This window comes from Prinia subflava, chromosome 3, assembly GCF_021018805.1.
Source record: "Prinia subflava isolate CZ2003 ecotype Zambia chromosome 3, Cam_Psub_1.2, whole genome shotgun sequence".
Lineage (NCBI taxonomy): Eukaryota > Metazoa > Chordata > Aves > Passeriformes > Cisticolidae > Prinia > Prinia subflava.
Genome location: NC_086249.1, coordinates 86,949,644 through 86,969,687, shown reverse-complemented (window position 1 = coordinate 86,969,687; position 20,044 = coordinate 86,949,644). Strand labels below are relative to the sequence as shown.

At 40.5% G+C, this 20,044-nt stretch overlaps 1 protein-coding gene across 1 annotated transcript in view; it reads left to right on the top strand.

The window, feature by feature from the left end:
* Positions 1–20,044, top strand: part of ANOS1 (anosmin 1) — a 134,059-nt gene that overhangs the window by 15,273 nt on the left and 98,742 nt on the right. Inside the window, exon 2 of the mRNA XM_063392812.1 lies at positions 10,024–10,071. Coding sequence (XP_063248882.1) covers positions 10,024–10,071 — 48 coding nt within the window. The remainder of the gene's footprint in view (positions 1–10,023; positions 10,072–20,044) is intronic.

Genomic DNA, 20,044 nt, shown 5'->3' with positions numbered 1-20,044 from the left:
TCAGTTATAAAATCAAATCAGCATTCAAAGCAGCATGCAAACATTTCTGAAACATTGAATCCTATAGTATATTGTGAACCAGTTGTATTTTTTTAATACAAAGTAGGTTGTATATGTTTATATTTATATTTATATTGTATTTTACGTAAGTAAGCATTATGTTTTTAGAATTAATTTTTGTTCTTTTTTTGGATGTTAATTTCCCAGGGCTACACTTCTGTCACATCCTTGAGCTAGCGTATACTTTTATTATCTCATAATTTCATATGTGTAGCAAACCTAGTTTATGACACAATAGAAGAGATGCAATAGCATTTTGGAAGGGTGGGGATTTTGAAACAGAGCTTATAAACAAGTAGTTGGCAAGCTATCTTTTGCTTCTCATCTTAATGCTATTAGACTGGTATCTGGATTACTTAATCCCAAAAAATGTGTTCGAAATTTGGCCCAAATATACTTTGAGATTCAATATATAACTTTAACATCTTCAAGTTAGTGTCAGTGTATTTAATTCCTCCTGTTGCATGGAGGAGTGAAGTTTATTTCATCTGGATTCTTTTACAGATTGGTAAAAACTTCTGCTAAATAGAATAAGACCTCAGTTGAGATCAGTCTTAGAAGTGGTAAGAGTGAAGTCTGTGAAACCACAAGAAGGCAGTCATAACTCACAAGTGTGTGGAGACACAAGGATTCCTGTGGCTCATTTTTTTTTACAGCTTGTGTTTATCTAGTAGTTTTTCTGTGCATTTGAGAAGACAGTGTTCAAAAAAGAGGAAAGGTGTCCCATACTTAGAGATGCAAATTTAATCCAAGTAATAAATAGTCTATTTTCAAAGCTACCAATCTTTTGCTGTTTGATTGGCAATAGCCTTTGGGTTTTGATGATTGTATTTCCAGGAACCTGCTAACGATGACAGTCAGAGAACAAAGAGTTTTGTGTCTCACAATTTAGGTGATGGTTGCTGATTTTACCTTCTTTTTTAATTACTCTGGTCTAATTTTTTTTTTCTTCTGTTTTGGTGTATGTAAAGTTGTCGTTTTTAATGTTTTGGTCTGTAACAGCAATAAAAGTTGACTTTGTTTGAGCTGTTGAGGAAATATCAACACAAAGTTTAGGTCAATATAGTTCTATTTGTATCCATTCATCTACAGGAGTACCCACCATATCATTGTGCTAGGAGCTAGCACATTATGGACGGTGGCAATGTCAGCATAAATCCAAAAGAAAAACTGACTAAGACATCCTAAAAATTTTTTGTGATATCCATTTTCTGATGTTAAATCCAGATGTTTAAAATTAGATGGCAGTGTGAGTCGCACTGTGACCCATGATAATTTAGTTTTGGTTTATATTTGCAAACTGCAGTTATGTCAGAGAATGGATTTTTAGGCTGATCAGTTTTATAAGTATTTCTTACATTCAGGCATCTCTTTAACTTAATTACTTTTGGTTAACCAGTAACCAGCGTTGACTTTTCTATGGTTTAAACATCTGTGGTATAAAAATGACTTCCTCTAAGGTGGTTGTACATTTGATTTAGTTGTGAGGAATGACAGTGGTTAGTTAGAGTGACAGAATAACTTGAGGTGATTGTTTCAAAATGTGTTCTTGCCCTCAGGTTCCTTTTTTTTCAGAATACCGTTGCTCAGTGTGGTGGATTTTAAAATTTTTATTAAGAGTTGGATGTCATTATAAGATGGCAGAGGAAATATATGTACATAGTTAAGCCTAATGCTGAATTTCTACATGTGTTTATTTAACAGTCATAAAATTATTTGATAATATAACAGATATATATCAGTTTTATATATATATACATTATATATATCTGATAATATATTAAACATTGTGACTAATATGTGTTAAGTACTGTTTGATCCCCTACTTTTTCTCACATTAGAGTTCTATGCAGTATTTTTTTTGTTGCCGTTTTTGTTTTATTCTGGTATATTTTATGTGCTTTTTTGTTTTGTCTGGTTTGGGTGATCTTAATTTTGTTTTGGTGTAGAAATCTTGCTTTGTGCTTTTGCTAACTGAAGTCTAAGGGCATTACTTACACATCAGGAATAAATGAAGATGTTATTGTAGAGTTTGAAGCACAGTCCTGTGCTGTCAGTCTCAGCATGGGCTGGCTCCCAGGGCATGGAGAACCAGGGGCTGGGGATGAAATTGCAGCTATGGCCTCTCCAAGGGGAGCACCCCAAAGGGGCTGGCATGGGGTGGCAGAGCTGGGTGCTGGTAACAGGGTCATCAAGAGCCTCAGGCATGGCAAAACATGAGCCAGGGTCAGGGAGTGCCAGGGGCAGCTGTGGGATGAGTGGGTTCATGGTGTCCTGGGAGAACCGGCTGAAGGTCAGGGCTCCAAGGGTTTTACTGAATGAGGCTGCATCTGGCTGGTGTCTGGTCATCACTGGTGTTCCTCAGGGTTCAGTGCTAGAGCCACCTGTGTTCAGTTCTTTTGACACTGCTCTGGATGCAGGTGAATGCTTCATTAGTGCAAGTTTGCTGATGATACTGAATTGGGAGGTGCTGGTGACTCTTTTGGGAGGGATGAGAGGCCTAGGGATCTGGATAGGTTAGAGCATTGATGGGATGAAATCTAACAAGTAAAAAATGTTGGATTCTGCATAATGCTGGGCACAAGTATAAACTGGCAGAGGAGGAGCTGGAGAGCAGCCCTGCAGAAGAAGATCTGGGGTGATGGTCAGCATCAGGCTGAATAGGAATCAGCAGGGTACCAAAGCAGCCAAGAGATCAAATCCCATCCTGGAGTGCATCAAACACAGCACCACCAGCTGCTCAAAATGATGATTATGCCGCTGTATTCAGCATTGGTGCAGCCTCACCTGGAGTACTGTGGGCAGTTCTGGGCCCACAATTTAATAAGGATGTGAAAGTCCTTGAATGCACCCAGAGGAGGGCAACAAAACTGGTGACAGGGCTGGAAATCATGTTATGAGAAGAGTGGCTGAGGACTTTGGGCTTGTCTAGTTTGAAGAGGAGAAGGCTTTAGGGTGACCTCATTGCTTTCTATCTGAAAAGGAGAAGTGGAGAAGAAGGTGCTGATCCCTTCTTCCTGGGATCTACTGACAGGACAGATGGGAATGCCTCAAAGCTACACAATAATATTCAATGTATTATTTGTCGATGCGTACTTTTTTTAGTTGCATTCTTTATTAGAACCATTATATGGCAACAGAAACCCCTTACTAAGGAATTATTTCTGTAAAATATAATGAACAATGAAATCAGAAATTGTGTAAAGAGCAAAATGTACTTATTTCAGTTGTTTGTATTTCCTTCCTTTCTTTCCTGAACAGAAGCCAAGGAACCAGAATATTATTGCTGTTTTGTTGTATTTTATGGGTATTTCATCTCATAGTGTTCTTCTTCTATCCATGGCTTCTCCAGTGGATGGTCTTCAAACCTGACATGCACTGGACAAGCATGTAGTAGAAACAATCCTAAAAATATGTTTGCATAAGTTGTCCTTGAGAGAGCCAGTCTTGTTTCTGAGGTGGACCTCATTACTGAACATTATAACTTTCTCCTTCACCACCTGCAGCTTCATGTTTATCCTGCTCATTTCTACAGAGCAGTTTGGTTTCACTGCCTAGGTTTTAGTCTTCCCTCTAGCCTGTTGCTGAGTTTTCTGAAGGTGCATAAAGGCTTAAATTTGCTGTAACTTGGTGAAAGACTTCTGAGGCAGGTGTTTGTAGTGTTGTATAACAGTGTATCCTCTTTTAATTTTCCTGCTTTATTTTCAAAGAAAAATATGTTCCAGTTATTTATATGCAAAAGGATAACTAAATACTAGAACCCAGGAGAGGTACTGTGGTTCCCCTGCCCGTACATTTACTACATTTTGTGTTTAATCTTGACAGAAGGGCTTTGAGAAATAAATTTTTCTCTGGCATTTCCTATCTGTTTGTTTTGATATCTCTCCCCACTAAGTGTACAGACTTCTCTGAAATTCATTCCTAAGTGCATACTTTTGATTTGGGAGCTGGGAAGCCTAGTTTGAATTTGTTGATTCCATTTTGCACCTTAGTTCCACATTTCAGAGCTGGGCCTGGGGATGCACAGCACTGACATAGATAAGTCCCTGTATTAATTTGTGTCATAGTGAACATGCAGTCAGGAAATGCATGTCAAACACAAATTATATTTTATTGTTACTTTTAATTTCATGCTGTTGGGATTTTTGAAAGGGTAAGGAAAATGTATATTGGGAGCCTCTCTTTAAATTCATCATTGCAGCAGTTATTGATTTGTATACTCAAATGTTCTGTTTTACTTCAGCGGCTACTGTTATTGGAAAGCTTTATTTCTGTACTTTTTGTCATTTTGAAAGAATCAGTGAAATCATCAGGAGAGGCCACTTCTGAGAGACAGTGGTCTCACACAAATGTGGTAGGTATGTAAATGTGTGTATACCTGATAATAGGTATACAGCTACTGTCATAATAATTATGGACAGATATGCAAATTAAGTAATTTTATACTGGGGTTTTTTTGTTTGTTTGGTTGGGGTTTTTTTTGCTGTTGCTCCAATTAAGAAACAGTTTGTACTTGCTTGTGAATGTTATTAACTTTTTTCCCCATGGGGCCCACTGTAGATACAAGAAGATTGATTTTTTTCTTGCTTCTCTACATGTATTTTTTTCCTTACAAGAGACGCAGCACAGCTTTCCTTTTTTCAAGGCACAGAATATAGACATTTGTCTTAACTGTCTTAACTGACCAGGGACACTTGTGTTTTACCAAAGAAAAGCAAGTGTATGCAAATACTTGCTGAAATGAATCTTGTAATATGATCTTGTAATCCTAAGAGTCTTGCAGTACTTATCTGTTGTTTTGTTTTAGTTCTTTTCCCCCTCCTGTTTTTGCTTTTGTAAGCTCTTTTTCTTGTACATGTCAAACAGCCCAGGTCTTTGAAGGTGTGATCATTGAAGTTTGTCTAGTGTTTCCTTCCTGGCAGATTGGAAGTGTGTGGGGCTCAGGTGGTGACCCGAGTTCCTCTAATGCATCTCCTATATGCTGTTGGAGACTGCTTTAGTTTCCTCTGCCTGACACCTTTCTTACAATGTGTCAGGCCCAGGAAGATGGGATACCAGGGATACCTGGGGTTCGCCCTGTTGAGTGAAGTTTGCTCTCTGAGTGCATATTAAGATGCTTCAAAGTTACCCTGAAGATACGTTGTACAAGGCTTGTAAATGGGTATGAACGGTGGTATTTAACTCTTCCTTGAGGCCATTTCTGCACTGCAGATTGAAGCCACCACTGAAGACTAAGTCAAAACTCTCACTGGCATAAGACAAGACAGAATTGGGTTTGAAGAAAAACAGGCATGAGGGAACTGAGAATGGAATGTGGGAGCCTGTAAAATGCTACAGATAAAACACAAAATTCTGATTATTTGAAATTATGGTTTCAGTCAGGTACACTGGTATGAGCAATAAGCACAACTGAATGTTTGTGATAACCCATGAGTTAGGATGCAGAGTGGAGGAGAGCCTTCATTTAGTGTTTAGGCTTTCTCTGATACTTTGCTGTTCAAAGGAAGCCTGTAGAATATGTTTTTTCTTATACAATGAAAGATCATTCACATCATTTTAGTTTGTATGAAATTGCAGTTGCTAAACAATATTTTTACATTTTGATAGACTTTCTTTTTTACTCAAGTACTAATAGTTTTCAGTAGAGAAATGAAAACAGTTGTAGAGGTTGAAATTATCAAGTAGGGGAACCACACATCTGGGCATTTATGGCTTTATTGTCCCAAGCAACAGATATAATTTAAAACTGTAACTTTTTCTAGTTCAGTGGAAAGTAGCAGTGTAACTGAAACAAAGTGGTGAGTTGCTACGTATCTGTTTTTGCAATCAGCTACTTCTGTCACATTTATGTGAAGAAGAAAGGGGGATAAATTGAAACTAGCACATAAAATATTCTTTCAACATTGCTGCTGGCTAGATTTGTAAATGGAAATAATAAATCCTAATACAGCATTGAGAGCAATACTAAAGAATTCCCACTAGCTTGTGTAATTTACAGCTGTTCTAAAGTTTTATTTCTTTTATTTATATCTCTTTTCTAAGGGGTTGGACCTGAGATGGTGCTCATAGTTAGTTAATCTTATGCTAGCGAATCTCGGTTTTAGCTAAATTTGACAGTAATGACAGATAAAAATGGTATTATAAAATCAAGTAGTAGTGCATTGTAATCTGCTGGAAGATAAAATAAATTTTCATAAAATATTGAAGTTACATGGTATGAACTGATGGTTTTAAAATGCTCCTAAATAACTGCAAATAAGTGGAAAGGAGTGAAAAAGAATGGATATGTCTTTATATTTATTATCTCCATAGTTTCCTCAGTAGTACAGGAGTATAAATTGTTAACATTTGAGCTCATATGAAAAAAAGACACATAAAATTTCTGAAGTTCAGATTAAGAGTTGTGGTGAAAGTCAAACCAATTCTGTGCTTCTGACTATGATGGCTGAAGTCACTTACAAAATGATGGAGGTTGGAAGGGATCTTTAAAGGTCATCTAGTCCATCCCTCCTACCCTGGGATCTTCCATGAGATCATGTTGGTCATTGAACAGTTCCAGTGATGGAGCATCCACCACTTCTCTGGACAACCTGTTTCAGTATCTCACTACCCTTAAGATAAAAAGTTTCTTCCCTAGATCCAATCTAAATCTGCCCTTTCTCAGTTTTCATCTGTTGCCCTTTGTTCTGTCACTACAGACCTTGGTCTCTCTGTCTTTCTTGTAAGCCCCCTTTATATAATGAAAGGCTGCAATAAAGTTTCTCTGGAGCATTCTCTCCTCCAGGCTGAAGAACCCCAAATGTCTCTCCATTTATTGAAATGTGCTCTGGTCCTGAGATCATTTTCATGGCTCTTCTCTGGACCCGCTCCAACAGGTCCTTGACTTTCTTCTCCTGAGGATCCCAGGACTGGTGCAGTTCTCCATGTGTGGCTCATGTGGGCAGGTGAAAGGAGGATGATCCTTTCCCTTGACCTGCTGGCCACATCTTGAAAGCTTTTGTGAACATGTGACTACACACTTGTATGAAGGCATGCACAGACATGGTCTTTTTAAACATTCACAAAGAGAGATCCAGCTTCAAAGCACAGGCGTCGTAGTTGTGGTAGCAAATCACTGTATCGAAGCTTACAAACTTTGCTGAGATCAGAGCACAGTGCTGCAGTTTTGAAAAACTAATGTGGTTGTCTCCATTACAATGTTTCTAATGTATCTATTTCTCCTTCTGAATTGTATGTTGACAGAATAAGTTTTACTTTATCTGCGTGAGTTTTATACATAAAAAGTTATGTATTGTGGTTAAGAGCCAACTGGGGCGACTAAGCTTGACCTGTGCTCACTCTGTTGTTCTGTGGGTGGGACTTGGGGGGAGAGTATCACTACAGTAAAGGTAGAAAAACCTCATGGGTTGTGATAAAGACAGTTTAATAGGTAAAGCAAAATGCACACAAAGCAAGGAGTTATTTCACTGTTTCCCAGATGTTCAGCCGTCCCCTTCGTCATGCATAGTGGTGATTTGGGAAGACAAAACACCATCACTCCAAATACCCATCTCTTCCTCCTCCTTCCCTTGGCATTATATGTTCAGTATGATACCATATTGTATGGAATATCCCTTTGGTCAGTTAGGATCTTGGGATCATCTGTCCCTGCTGTGTCCCCTCCCAACTCCTTGTGCACCCCCAGCCCTTGCTGATGGGATGGGGTGAGGAGCAGAAAAGGCCTTGATGCTGTTTGTGAGCACTTGTAAGCACTGCTCAGCAGTAACAAACACATACCCATGTTATCAACACTGCTTCCAGCAAAAATCCGAAGCTTAGACCATACTAGCTACCGTGAAGAAAATTATGCCAGATGAAACCAACATATGTACATTATTCCATTATTTGCATTCTTTAATTAAAAAATAAAAATTAGGGAGAGAGGGAAAAAAGGTATGGTGCTGCTGTATTAGTACTTTGCACTCTGGCCTATGCGAATTGCTCCTCCTTGGAAACTCTGTTTTCTAGATCTATAGTTGTTGCCACTTGTCGCGGTGCCCCGTTCGAAGCCCTTTGGCTTCACCCCGAGCCAGCCCAGGCACCGGAGCAAGCGTAATTTGAGCTGCCCCTTAGCGGAATGAAGGGGTCAGCCCTGTGGGTTCTTGGCCCTGGGAGAGGCCTGAACGGCAGTAGGATGACTTAAGCGACGCGCTGAGAGCGAGAAAGGAGGATCCAGCCAGCCAGACAGTGGAACCACAACTTTAATCCAACCGAACACTGTCCCAGCCTGAACTGGATACAGAACAAAGAAATGCACCAGCTTATAAGCTTTCAGGGAAGGGGAGGAGAAATGGGAGTTCCTCTTTGTGGCAACCAATGGAAACTTATCACTGGGGAGATAAGGGGAGGGGTTGCAAGCCTTGGACCAATTGGGAAGTAGGGGAGGGAGAACACTGAGGCGGGAAAAGGGGAAAAGAAACATGTAACAGAGGTGAGCTAAGAATAGGGGCTTGTAGGGAGGGTGTAGCAACTTATGAATTTCAATTAAGGGGGGTGTACAGAACATACAGCATTGTACAGAACATACAATATCAGACCCACCAGCCTTTTAACTTTTCCACATATCTAAATCCATTCCACTTGGTAAACCACCCATATGTCTTTCATCTTTACTCTGCCTCAAAACTCTCTTTCCTATATCCTTCTTTCAGCACCCTCTCCTTCTTTCTTAAATCTCTCTTTAAATCTTCTCCCTCGTCTGTCCTTCTTTTCCTTGCCACAGTCCTTCACAGCACCTGCTTGTCCATGCTTACACTGTCCAACTTTCTCTGGAGAGTCCAACTAGGATTTAACATACAAAATGGGGAAAGTTCAACCATCCACACCACCACAGCCAACAGTGATGGTATACTGCAGTTACATTCCCTGAGGGAATACCTTGCCTAATCCCTATGAAAGGGGGTGTCCTTTTACTCCCTCGTAGACTGACAATTGTAGTCCAATTCTGAACAATAAATTTACCAGAATCTTCATCCATTCTGTTTCCAGAGTGTGGACTTATGGTGAAAGACGTCCATACATATAATGTCCTAAGTAGGATGTGTTGCAGAGTTTGTACCCCATTTCTCGTGTTCAGTCATTTAGGTCTTCCTGATGTTGTTTCAGTCTTCCACTATACAGAAAGTAAATCATTTTATTTCATCTTTTAAGATGAAAGACATACACTTCTGAGCTGTGGGGGTTTTTAACCAAGAAATGCTGTTTCCAAAATTGACTTTTCAGAAATGTCTCTAGAAGAACAGCAAGTTGCTGTTTGTCCCTGTGCCAGTTCCATACTTCTTTCTCTTCTCATAATGTTTTCTTTTCTTTTAGCTAAATTATTATTATGCATGTCATACTCTGTTGGTTATTTTACTGCAGTCAGAATAAATCAGAGCTATACTGTTTTCTTATCTTGGGAATGCACTTTATTATCAAAAATATAAAATAAAACTGGCACAGATGACTTTTGGGAAACTCATGTTGCATTTAATTGAATTTTCCATTTATTTAAAAGTTGTTCATTATCTTTGCTTGACAATCTATTTTAAGTGTTGTGTGACATTGAAATGCAATTAATGGACTTTACTTTTCATGAATCACTACTAATCTGTATCAGTTTTTAAAATCCAAGTGTTACCTTTTGTCTACTACTTAGCAATTCTAGACAACAAGTATTTACAAAGATGGACTAAAAGATGACTTTGGTCAGTTTTCCATCAAACTTAAGTGCTGAAATGCTTTCCTAACTTCTTTAGGTTCACTTTACACTTGTATGAGCCTTTAACTCCACAAAAGGAACTAGGAGTCAGGATTGGTACTTATATTGTGGCACAACATTGTCTAAGCAGAACTGGATGGTGTATTCCATTTAAATATGTTAGGGTGACTATGTCTAGCCTGAAAGAAATATGAATATTCATGTACATTTCCTTTGTCTTTCAGAACAATGGGTCACTTGCTTGGTGCCAGAATCATAAACAGTGTTCAAAGGTATGTCTGGTTTTTTCCTCTCTCCTTTATGTTACCTATCTGCTTTCAGCCTCTTGTCTGTAGATAAAGTGCTTTTCTTCTTAGCCTGTTTTCAGAAGTGCCTGTTTATATTTTATTTGGAAACCTCAACCTGTAATAAAATATCAAAAATTAAATCCAAGTGATTTACTCTTTAAGGACAAAGGAACCATGTTGGGGGATACATATCAAACGTAGTTAAACCAACATAATTCTGTCATTTTAAGAAAGTTTACACTGGCTAGAAACTGGTGTCTCATTTGTGGCTTTTTAGTGGTTTTGGTCAGAAGAGAGTAAAAAAGAGAGCTATTGACAGTCTTTGTTAGATTTCAAACAAAGTCTACTTTGTTTGAAGTCTAACAAAGACTGTCAATAGCTTAAAAATCTACCTCTAACAGCACCAGGTTATTTCAGCATCAACATTTCATTCAGTTTGAGTATTTAATTTTTATATTGAACCTGAGTTTCCTTGAAAGTATTCTTGACGCAAATCCCAGTGGCCCTGCTGATGCCCCTTTCCCATTCTAGCACTTAAAGGGTGGCTGAGCTAATTGTCCACAGATTCTCATTTGCAAGGGTCTGTCTGTGGTGTCTGGATGGAAGCAGCAACGATTTGGGAGCTTTAGTGGGTCAAGTAGAATTGCACATTTGTTGCTGACTGTTCATAAACATCATGGAAGCTGCATTCATTGGAAATTTGCCTAAACATCCTAAAAATGTATTTCTACAATTATGGCCTTTTAACTTAAATAGTTGTTCTTTTTTCATGAAGGTTGTACTGAAAATGGAATTAAATCTAAGTAGCATGGTTTTGTATTGTTTCGATAATGCAGTTGATATTAAATGCTGATCCACTTGATTTTAACAACACTTGATTTTAACACATGTTGATTTCTTGTATACATTATAGAATGAGATTACACATTCACTGATCTAGCTTCTGTTGACATAAAAGGAATTGGAAATGGGCTGATTTTTTGACTGTTCTGTTGTAGGTAAATGAAACAAAGTGGATTGCTTTTATCAGTATTAAAATCCAGGGTATAAGTGTCAATATAAGAAAAAAATGAAACATTTCCTATTAGCTGTGCCACACTGCTAAGGATTTCACTTCTGCAATGAAGTCTTATCATTGTTAAAATTCTTCTTGAAAACCTCAAACAGATGTGCAAAGGACATATTTCATGACAATTGAATTGCCTTTGTGGGAAAGCGTGAGGGCCTTGTTCCACAGTGATCCTGATACAATTTTTTAAAAATTTAGTTGTGAAGGCTACTGCGGTAGGTAATTTCAAAGGTTTTCTGATGGTATGTGTCCACCCAACAAAGAAGGACTCTATAGGAAAAGTAGTCCAGGTTTTAAAGCAGGGCAGAGGTTATAGGAATATCAATTTGAGTCACTCCCAAGTTTATCGAATCCACATAAGGTGTATATAAGCTGACGTGAATTTTATCATAGAATTGAATCAGTATCTTCAAACCAGTGTAAGAATGCTACAAATTAATATATTGTATTACAAAACAATGGTAGTTGAAGTTTTAAATTACTTAACATGTGCTTTGCAGTCATGTTACCCTATGTTTTTCATTCTTTCTTAGGAAGGTAATATATTTTCCTTAAGAATCACATTTGCCATTTAGAAAATAAATAAATATAAACTTGGCAAAATTGTTAGCAGACCTGAACTTCAGCATAATGTTTTTTCAGCATGGCTTTGATTTTCTGTGTTTTGCAATGCGAAGTTATACGATTGCTTTAGCTAAGTGAAATTTTCAAAGTGATGCAGGGAGTTCAGTTAACCTTTTAAAAATGCAAATTCCTTTCACTGCTTCTCAGCACCTCGGTGGAGGAGGTTTATATGAGTGTGACAGATAGTGGAGGATTCCACAAGGAATGGTGTGTTGCTCAACCTTACTACAGCTAGCATGGAAAGCCTTGCTGGAGATAGAAAGGCTGGGGGGAGCCTTGGCTGCCAGAACCATGAGATTGTGGAATTCACTTTTGAGCAAGAAGGAGACAGGGCAGCAAGTAAGATAGTAAGCATGGACTTTAGAAGAGCAAGCTTTAGCCTCTTTAGGGGTCTTCTTGGAAGAATCCTATGGGAACAGTTCCTGTGGGGAGGAGGGGTCCAGGAGAGCTAGATGATCTTAAGGATCACTTCTGCAAGGCTAAGGAATGATGCGTCCCAGTGGGCAAGAGACCTGTGTGGATGAATAAAGAACTCGTGTCATTTTCCCAGTGTAAATAGGAAATACACAGGAGATGGAAGCAGGGTCAGGCACTTGGAATGAATAGAGGTTGTCAGAGTGAGTAGAAATGAGGCAAGGATGGCCAAGACACATCTGGAATTAATGGAATGGGGACTGTGGTAACAGGACAAGGCAGAGTTGCTGAGTGCCTTCCTCGCATCTGTGGTCACTGGCAAGACCAGCCTTCAGGAATCTCTGACACAGGAGACCTGGATAAAGGAGTGTTGTAAGGAAGGCTTTCCCTTGGCTGGGGAGGATTGGGTTAGAGAACACCTTTACATCCACGAGTCCATGGGCTCTGATGGGATGCACCCACAAGTGCTGACAGACCTAGTCAACACCATAAGTAGGCCAGCCATGATCGTCTTTGAAAGGCTCTGGCAATCAGAGGAGGTGCCTGAGGACTGGAAGAAAACAAATGTCACCCCAGCCTTCAGAAGAGGCAAGAAGGAAGATATGGGGAACTTACCAAATAGTCAGCCTCACCTCAATCCCTAGAAAGATTGTGGAGTGCCTCACTCTGATATCAGTCCTTGACCTTGATTGCCTTCTGCTGTGAAACAACTTACCTGGGTGGATGGGGAGATACAGTGGATATTGTCTACCTCATTTTCATCAAGATTTTTGACACTTTTTTGTAATATCCTCATAAAAAACTCAGGAAGAAGGGACTGGATGGATTGAGAACTGACTGGCAAATCGCAGAGGGACCTAATCAGTGGCACAGGGTCTGGCTGGGGCCTGTCACTTGCTATACCCCCAGGGTTCAATACTGGGCCCAGCATTGTCTGCCTTGTTCATAAGTGACTTGGATAAGAGGGCAGATGCATCCTCAGCAAGTTCAGCGACAATACAAAGCTGTGAGGAGTGGCCAATGCCCCAGAATGATCTTGACAGGGTGGAGAGATGGGCAGGGAAGCAATGCCTGAAATTCATCAGAGAAAGGCAGGGTCCTGCACCTGGGGAAGAACAACCCTCTGCTCCAGTAAGGGTAGGGGCTGACCTGTAAAGCAGCTCTGTGGAGAAGGACCTGTGGGTCCTGGTGGACAGCAAACTGTCCATAAGCCAGCAGTGTGTCCTTGTGGCCAGGAAGGCCAGTGGGATCCTGGGCGGCATTAGGAGGAGCATTGCCAGCAGGGAGGTGATCCTGCCCCTCCACTCAGCCCTGGTGAGGCACATCTGGAGGGCTGTGTGCAGTTCTGGGCTCCTCAGGACAGGAGAGATGCAGAGCTCCTGGAGCAGGTCCAGTGGAGGGCAACAAAGATGATAGAGGGACAGGAGCATTTCTCCTGTGGGGAAAGGCTGTGGAAGCTGGGATTGTTCAGCCTAGAGAAGCAGATGAGGTCCCCTCTCAGTTTTCTGTCTGAAGGAAGGGTTTCAAGAGGGTGGATCCTTTTTCAGGCTCTTCTCAGTGGTGCCAAGGACAAGAAGCAATGGGCAGAAAATGATGCACAGGAAATTCCACCTGAACATGAGGAAGAACTTCTTTCCTGTGCGGGTGACTGAGCACTGGAACAGGTTGCCCAGAGAGGTTGTGGAACCTCCTTCACTAAAGATATTTAATAACCTTCTGGACTCAATCCTGTGCAATTTGCTCTGGGGTGACCCTGCTGGGGCAGAGATGTTGGACTGGCTGACCTACTATGGTCCCAGCCTTACCCATTCTGTGATTCTGTTAAATATCGCAGATGACGGTGAGCAGCAAAATACTCACTAATTGTTTAAAATTAAATTTAGTAAGATCTCTGCAGAAATCTGTTTTTCAAGATGAAGCACAAGAGAGCTCTTGAATGCTTGCCCTGTTTTGACATGTGTAGTTTCAATATGTTAAAATGCCTCATTTTAATTAGGACAACTATAGGATTTTAACAGAAATTGTCATTTTTGGTTGCAATAGTTTCTAATTCATTGCCATCATGCACTCCTTCTCTACGCACAGCATTGAAGCAAACTGAGGACTTTGTTTTTTGGTTTTTGACTGGTTGACTTCCACTGTTGAGATAAAATTGACGTTGTGGTCGATGAAGTTAGTGAACTTCTTTGGAAAAAGTTTTGAACCCAAAATTTCTTTGTCTAACTTCATTCATAGATCCCTTGTTTTGGGATCCTTGAATTTATGCCTATTGAGTTGCAGATGATTCCTTTCTAAGGGGACAGAAGACCCTCTATGCCAGTCAGGCCTAACCCACAGAGAGGTCTGCTGCCTTCCTGAGGTCTGGCTAGGGATGTCATCCAGAAACTTCCTAATCTGGAGCAGTCCTGAGACTACTACTCATCACTGGTTTTCCACATAGGGGGTGATGAAGCCGCAACATGTAGTCCAAGGTTGATCAAAAAGGACTTCAGGGCCTTGGAATGTTTGGTAAGGAAATCTGAGGCACAAGTGATGATTTCCTCTATACTTCCAGTTGAAGGCAGCAACACTGGAAGAAACAGATGAGCTGAGTCTGTTACTACATGGCTCTGTGGCTGGTATCAGCACCAAAATTTTGGGTTTTTTTGACAATGGAATGGTCTATGCAGCACCAGGCCTGCTTGTACCAGTAAGGACTCACCTTTCTCAGGGAGGAGAGTTGCTGCTTGGGAACCAGGGGTCCATTGACAGAGCTTTAAACTAGTTGTGATAGGAGAGGGGGACAACATCAGGTTTGTGCCTGGCGAGCTCTGGGATGGGAAGCGAAGGTTAGAGGGACAGCAAGAGCACCCTCTGCCAGTGACTCTGAAGTGTGCTAGCCACACTGGAATGCACTTGCAGTCTTACAGAGACAAGCCACAGATTCCTAATGTAACAGAAACCAACAGGGAAACAGCAGAGAATTATCTCAAAGGAATTAAGGGCTGACAGACCAGCTGAGGTGCCTTCACACCAGTGCATGCAGCGTAGGTAGCAGAGAGGAGGAGTTGGAAACCACTGTGCTGCTAGAAAGTTATGACCCTGTTGCCATTTCAGGACAAGGGGGATGGATTCAAACTGTGTTTGTGTAGAAGCATTTCAAATATACTCTTCAGCCCTCCTCGTTCCCTGAAGCCAGATAAATATTTCCACTAGCATTGACACCCTCATTATGATTGATACTCCAGGGTGTAGAATTGTTTGTGTACTGAGGTTCCATTCAGAGCTGGTCTAGGTAATGAAAGTTAAAATATAGCATTTATTATGTAAATAACTCATTAATACTGGATCCGTTCTCTCTAAATGGAAACCCTAATGGCAACTGCTAGGGAGTGAAGAGTAGAATAGGTCAGTTTTTAAAATAGTGTTGGTTGAGTATGCAGTATCTAAACCAGAATGTCTAGTGCTGCTGTTGAAAAATATTCACACTTTTTGATAGAGACGTGTTTATAACTTGTTAAAATTATAGATTTCAGAATATTTTTTTCTTTTTTAAAAGAGAGATTTTATAATTAAGTCACATAATAAAATCTGGATGGATTCTAGCTCTTTCTACAAGCATAATTCTCAGTGAAATTACTGAGAAATTCTGAGAGTTATGTGTTCAGAGTTGAGAAAGAAGAATTCTGCCCAGATGTGGTTGTTATTAGGTTTATGTTTTCTGGAGCTAAGCTTATACATTTTTACTTGCAATTCTCAATGTTCATGAGGGTAGAAAATGCTATTATGATTTTTATCCTATGTACAGATATTATCTGGCAGTTTCATTATGTTGCTTCTAAAAATGAAATGCACTTTACTTGGTGGGTTCAGGACAAATACAGAAGACATTCACACTTTTTCATTACTGTTTTTTTTCTTGTGTATCTCTGCACACAGCTGAAGGGTTGGTTTCATGTGTCGTGTTTACTTTGACTGGTAACTTTCTTGCTATGTAATCCACTTAGAATCATAAAATAGTTTGAGTTGGAAGGGATCTTGAAAGGTCGTCTAGTCCAGTCTCACTGAAATGGGCAGGGTCCTCTTCAACTGGATCAGGTTGATCAGAGTTCCATCCAATCTGACCTTGGTTCCAGGGTTGGGGCATCTCCCAAGCCCTGGGCAACCTGTTCCAGTGTGTTACCACAAGGTGTCTTCTTTATATCTAGTCTAAATTTACCCTCTTTTGATTTTAGACTGTTACTCCTTGTCCTGTTCAACAGGCGCTGCTAAAAATTCAGTTCCCATTTTTCTCATAAGCCCTTCTTAAGTGCTGAAGGGTTGCAATAAGGTCGTCCAAGGTCCTCTTTTCTCTTGAACAACTTCAGCTCTCACAGCTCTTCTGGAAGAGGTGCTTCTCCCATTTGATCTTTTTTGTGGCCCTCCTCTGGACCAGCTCTAACAGGGCATGTATTTCCTGTGCTGAGCACCCCAGGACTGGAGGAAGCACTCCAGGTGCAGTCTCACTGGAGCAGAGTAGAGGGACAGAATCACCTCCCTCAATCTGTTGATGACACTGCATTTGATGCAGTCCAGGATGCAGTCAGTGCAAGCGCATGCTGTGGGCTCATATCCAGCTTTTCACCCACCAGTACCCTTAAGCCCTTCTCCACAGGGAAGCTCTCAATCCCTTCATCCCTCAGCCTGTATTGATGCAAAGGATTGTCTCACCTAGCTCAGCACTTTACACTGTGTCTTGTTGATCCTTGTAAGATTCCCATGGGCCCACTTCTTTAGCTTGTCCAGGGCCCTCAGGATGGCATTCCATCCTTCAAGCATGTCACTCATACCACACAGCTTGGTGTCATCTGCAGAGGGTCTTGCTTAGGGCCCTCTCAGTCCTGCTATGCCACTGATGATGATAATAAGCTGTACTGATGCTCAGGAGTCTGGTGACCTCTAATAGCACTCTCTGGTGAGAGGGTGACCAGCCAACCAGTTTCTCTTCTACCAGAGTCCAACTATCAAATGCATCTCTCTAATTTAGGGAGAGGGATGTTGTGAGAGACCCTGTTAAAGGTCTGGTTAAACTAAGCCGTGCCACGTATCTCAGATCACCTCCCTATCCTCTATGTGCCTTAGCATATCTTCTAGAAGGATCTGTTCCATGATTTCCCAGGCACAGAGATGAGGCTGACAGGTTAGTAGTTCCCAGAGTCTTTCTTTCTACCTTTTTCAGAAATGGGTGCAATGTTTCCCTTTTTCCAGCCACCTGGATCTTCACCTGTCTGCTACGACTTTTCAAATATTATGGCAACTATGTGAGCCAATTCCCTCGGGTCTCTGGGATACATCTCATCAAGTCCCATAGACCATGCATATTCCAATTCCCCAGGTGGTTATGGGCCTGATCTTTGCTTAGGTGGAGTGAATTTGCTCCTCCCTTACAGCCCATCCACTCAGGAGGTGTGGGGGGAAAAAAGGGCTGCCTTTGAAGTCTGAGAGGAAAATGTTGAATACCTCAGCCTTCTCCCTAACCCTATTTGACTATGTCCTTACATTCTTGACAGGATAGGTGTCCATACTTCCACTGCCTGTGCATTTCCTTCTTGCCCTTTAGTTTGACCAGAAGGTCTCCACTCATCTATCCAGGTCTCTTGCCTTCCTTTCTTGACTTTCCACTTGGGGATTGAGAGTTCTTGTGCTTTTATGGAACGTGTCCTTAAAGATCTGCCAGCTATTTTCTGGTCCCTTGTCCTTTAGATCAGTTTCCCAGGGAGTCCTGTTGACTAACATCTTGAAGAGTTGGAAGTTTACTTTCCTAATATTTAGTGTCCTGATTTTATTCTTTGTGACCCATATCCGTCAGGACTCTGAACTTCACTAGTGCATGAACATTGCATCCCAGGCTGCCTCCAACCTTGATATCACTGATTAACTCACTTGGTTAAAGCATTACAATAGCCATTAAATTTGCTGATCAATCTTTTCCTAACCGCTATATGTGGATTTAAGGACTACTTGGTATGTGAAATACTATCAAAACCTGTCCTAAGAAAATAATCGGGCTAACTCAAGTACTTCAAAGGTAACTACTTTGCACTAGAGATTTGCTCTTTTTGTAAATGGCAGTAAACTGTTTTATGTTGTGTTTTGAATTCCTTCACTGACTAGACCTTTCCTGTTGGATTTAACTTTCATATCTTTACATAATTCCTGGAATAGTTTTTTTGCCTCTCCTTAACGTATCCTCTGAAAATTTTTATGTGGTATTTTGTCTCTTTCTCTCCACAAGTGTCACTATTCAGTGTGCCCATCTATCTCTTTCTTAAAAATCTATCAAAGAATCAGTGAGTTGTTGAGGTTGGATGGAAAACCTTCTTAAATCTTCTAATGAAGGGTCAGCTAGAGCGGGTTGTTCAGAACCACATCCAGTTGGATTTTGAGTATCTCCATACATAAAGACCATAATCTCTTTTGGCAGCCTATTTCAGTGTTTGGCTACCTGCACAGTAAAAGAGTTTCTGCATTTCTTGGTTTTTGTTCTGTGCCTATGGCCTGTTTAGTCCATAGGCATGACCAAGAAGAGTCTGCCTCTTTTCCATTGCATCCCAATGAATATTTATAAACATCAGCAAGATTCCTCTGATTTCTCCAGGCTCATCAGTCCCAGATAGCTGCACTTCTCTGTATATGGCAGATGCTTCATCCCCTTAATGGAATTCTTGGCCCAATGTATTCTTCTTTTCTACTTATGCTTTCTAAGCCCCAAATGACTCATACCTACAGCCATTAGCAAAGCTCCTGTCCTAAAAATCCCATTGCCTTCTAGCAGCCATTCTTGCTAAACTGTATGTAAATGCACAGCTTTTGCTGTTTCTGTTTCATTTTTCCAGTTTGTTTTTACAATGTGAGTTCCACAGTTCCAAGGCTGTTCTTCTCAAGTACTTGGAAGTGGTGAGCATCTAACAGGTGTTTCCCTATAAAAACAACGGAGCTGATTGCTGCTGAGAGTAACATGAAAGGACAGAGTCCTGCATTGATGCTGACTTAGTGAAAAATGTAGTTTAGTCCTAAGGTGGGGGAAGGGGTATGAAATGACTGGGAAAGGCACTTCAAGAGAGTTTGTGAAGTAGATGTAATTTATTATTTTTTTACAGCTCCTTACACAAGGTTTTCTTTTTGTATGCAGCTGAAAGTCAAGAGACCAGCAGGCATAATTTAGAGCTGCATGTGCCATGGCATTTATAAGGACTGGAGATAAATGGGGATCGTCATAACGCACTGTGAATTGCAATACAACTTTCTTGTTCCCAGTGGCCAAGGCAGTGGTCCCTGATTGATTGATTCTGTGAGAAGGCTGAAAGGCTATTTTTTGAGTTTCAGAGCTGAGAGGAAAATGTGAAAATAAACATTTTACAAATTCTGCAGCCGAATAAACAGACTGTTTGAGTATCTGAAAAAGACACTTCGCTTTCTTTTTAGAATAATATACACTCCTGAATTCTGTTTTCAAGCAATTGTTTCAGGCTTCCAGCTGAGCTCTTTCCAGAGATAATGCAGGTGGAAAGATGAGTTAATGGTTTAAACAATTAGAGATTTGATGCAGTCTTCCATCTGTCAAAGCCCACTGAAATGAAAGCTCACAGTTTTAATTTGTGCCTCCAGCATCTAACTCAGTCTGAAATGGTGTCAGCGATTTGCCCTGCCCACAGTAGTGTTATTCTTATGTTAAGCATTATGTGCACACATGCTGAGAGACTTCTATCAAACATATTAGTGTGCATTTGAGAGATCATTAGCCTGAAGTAGCTGAAACATTCCAGATTTCTTATCCAGGAACCTCACATCTCTGCTGGAAAGTGTGTTGAGCCACTGTTGCTTACACAATAA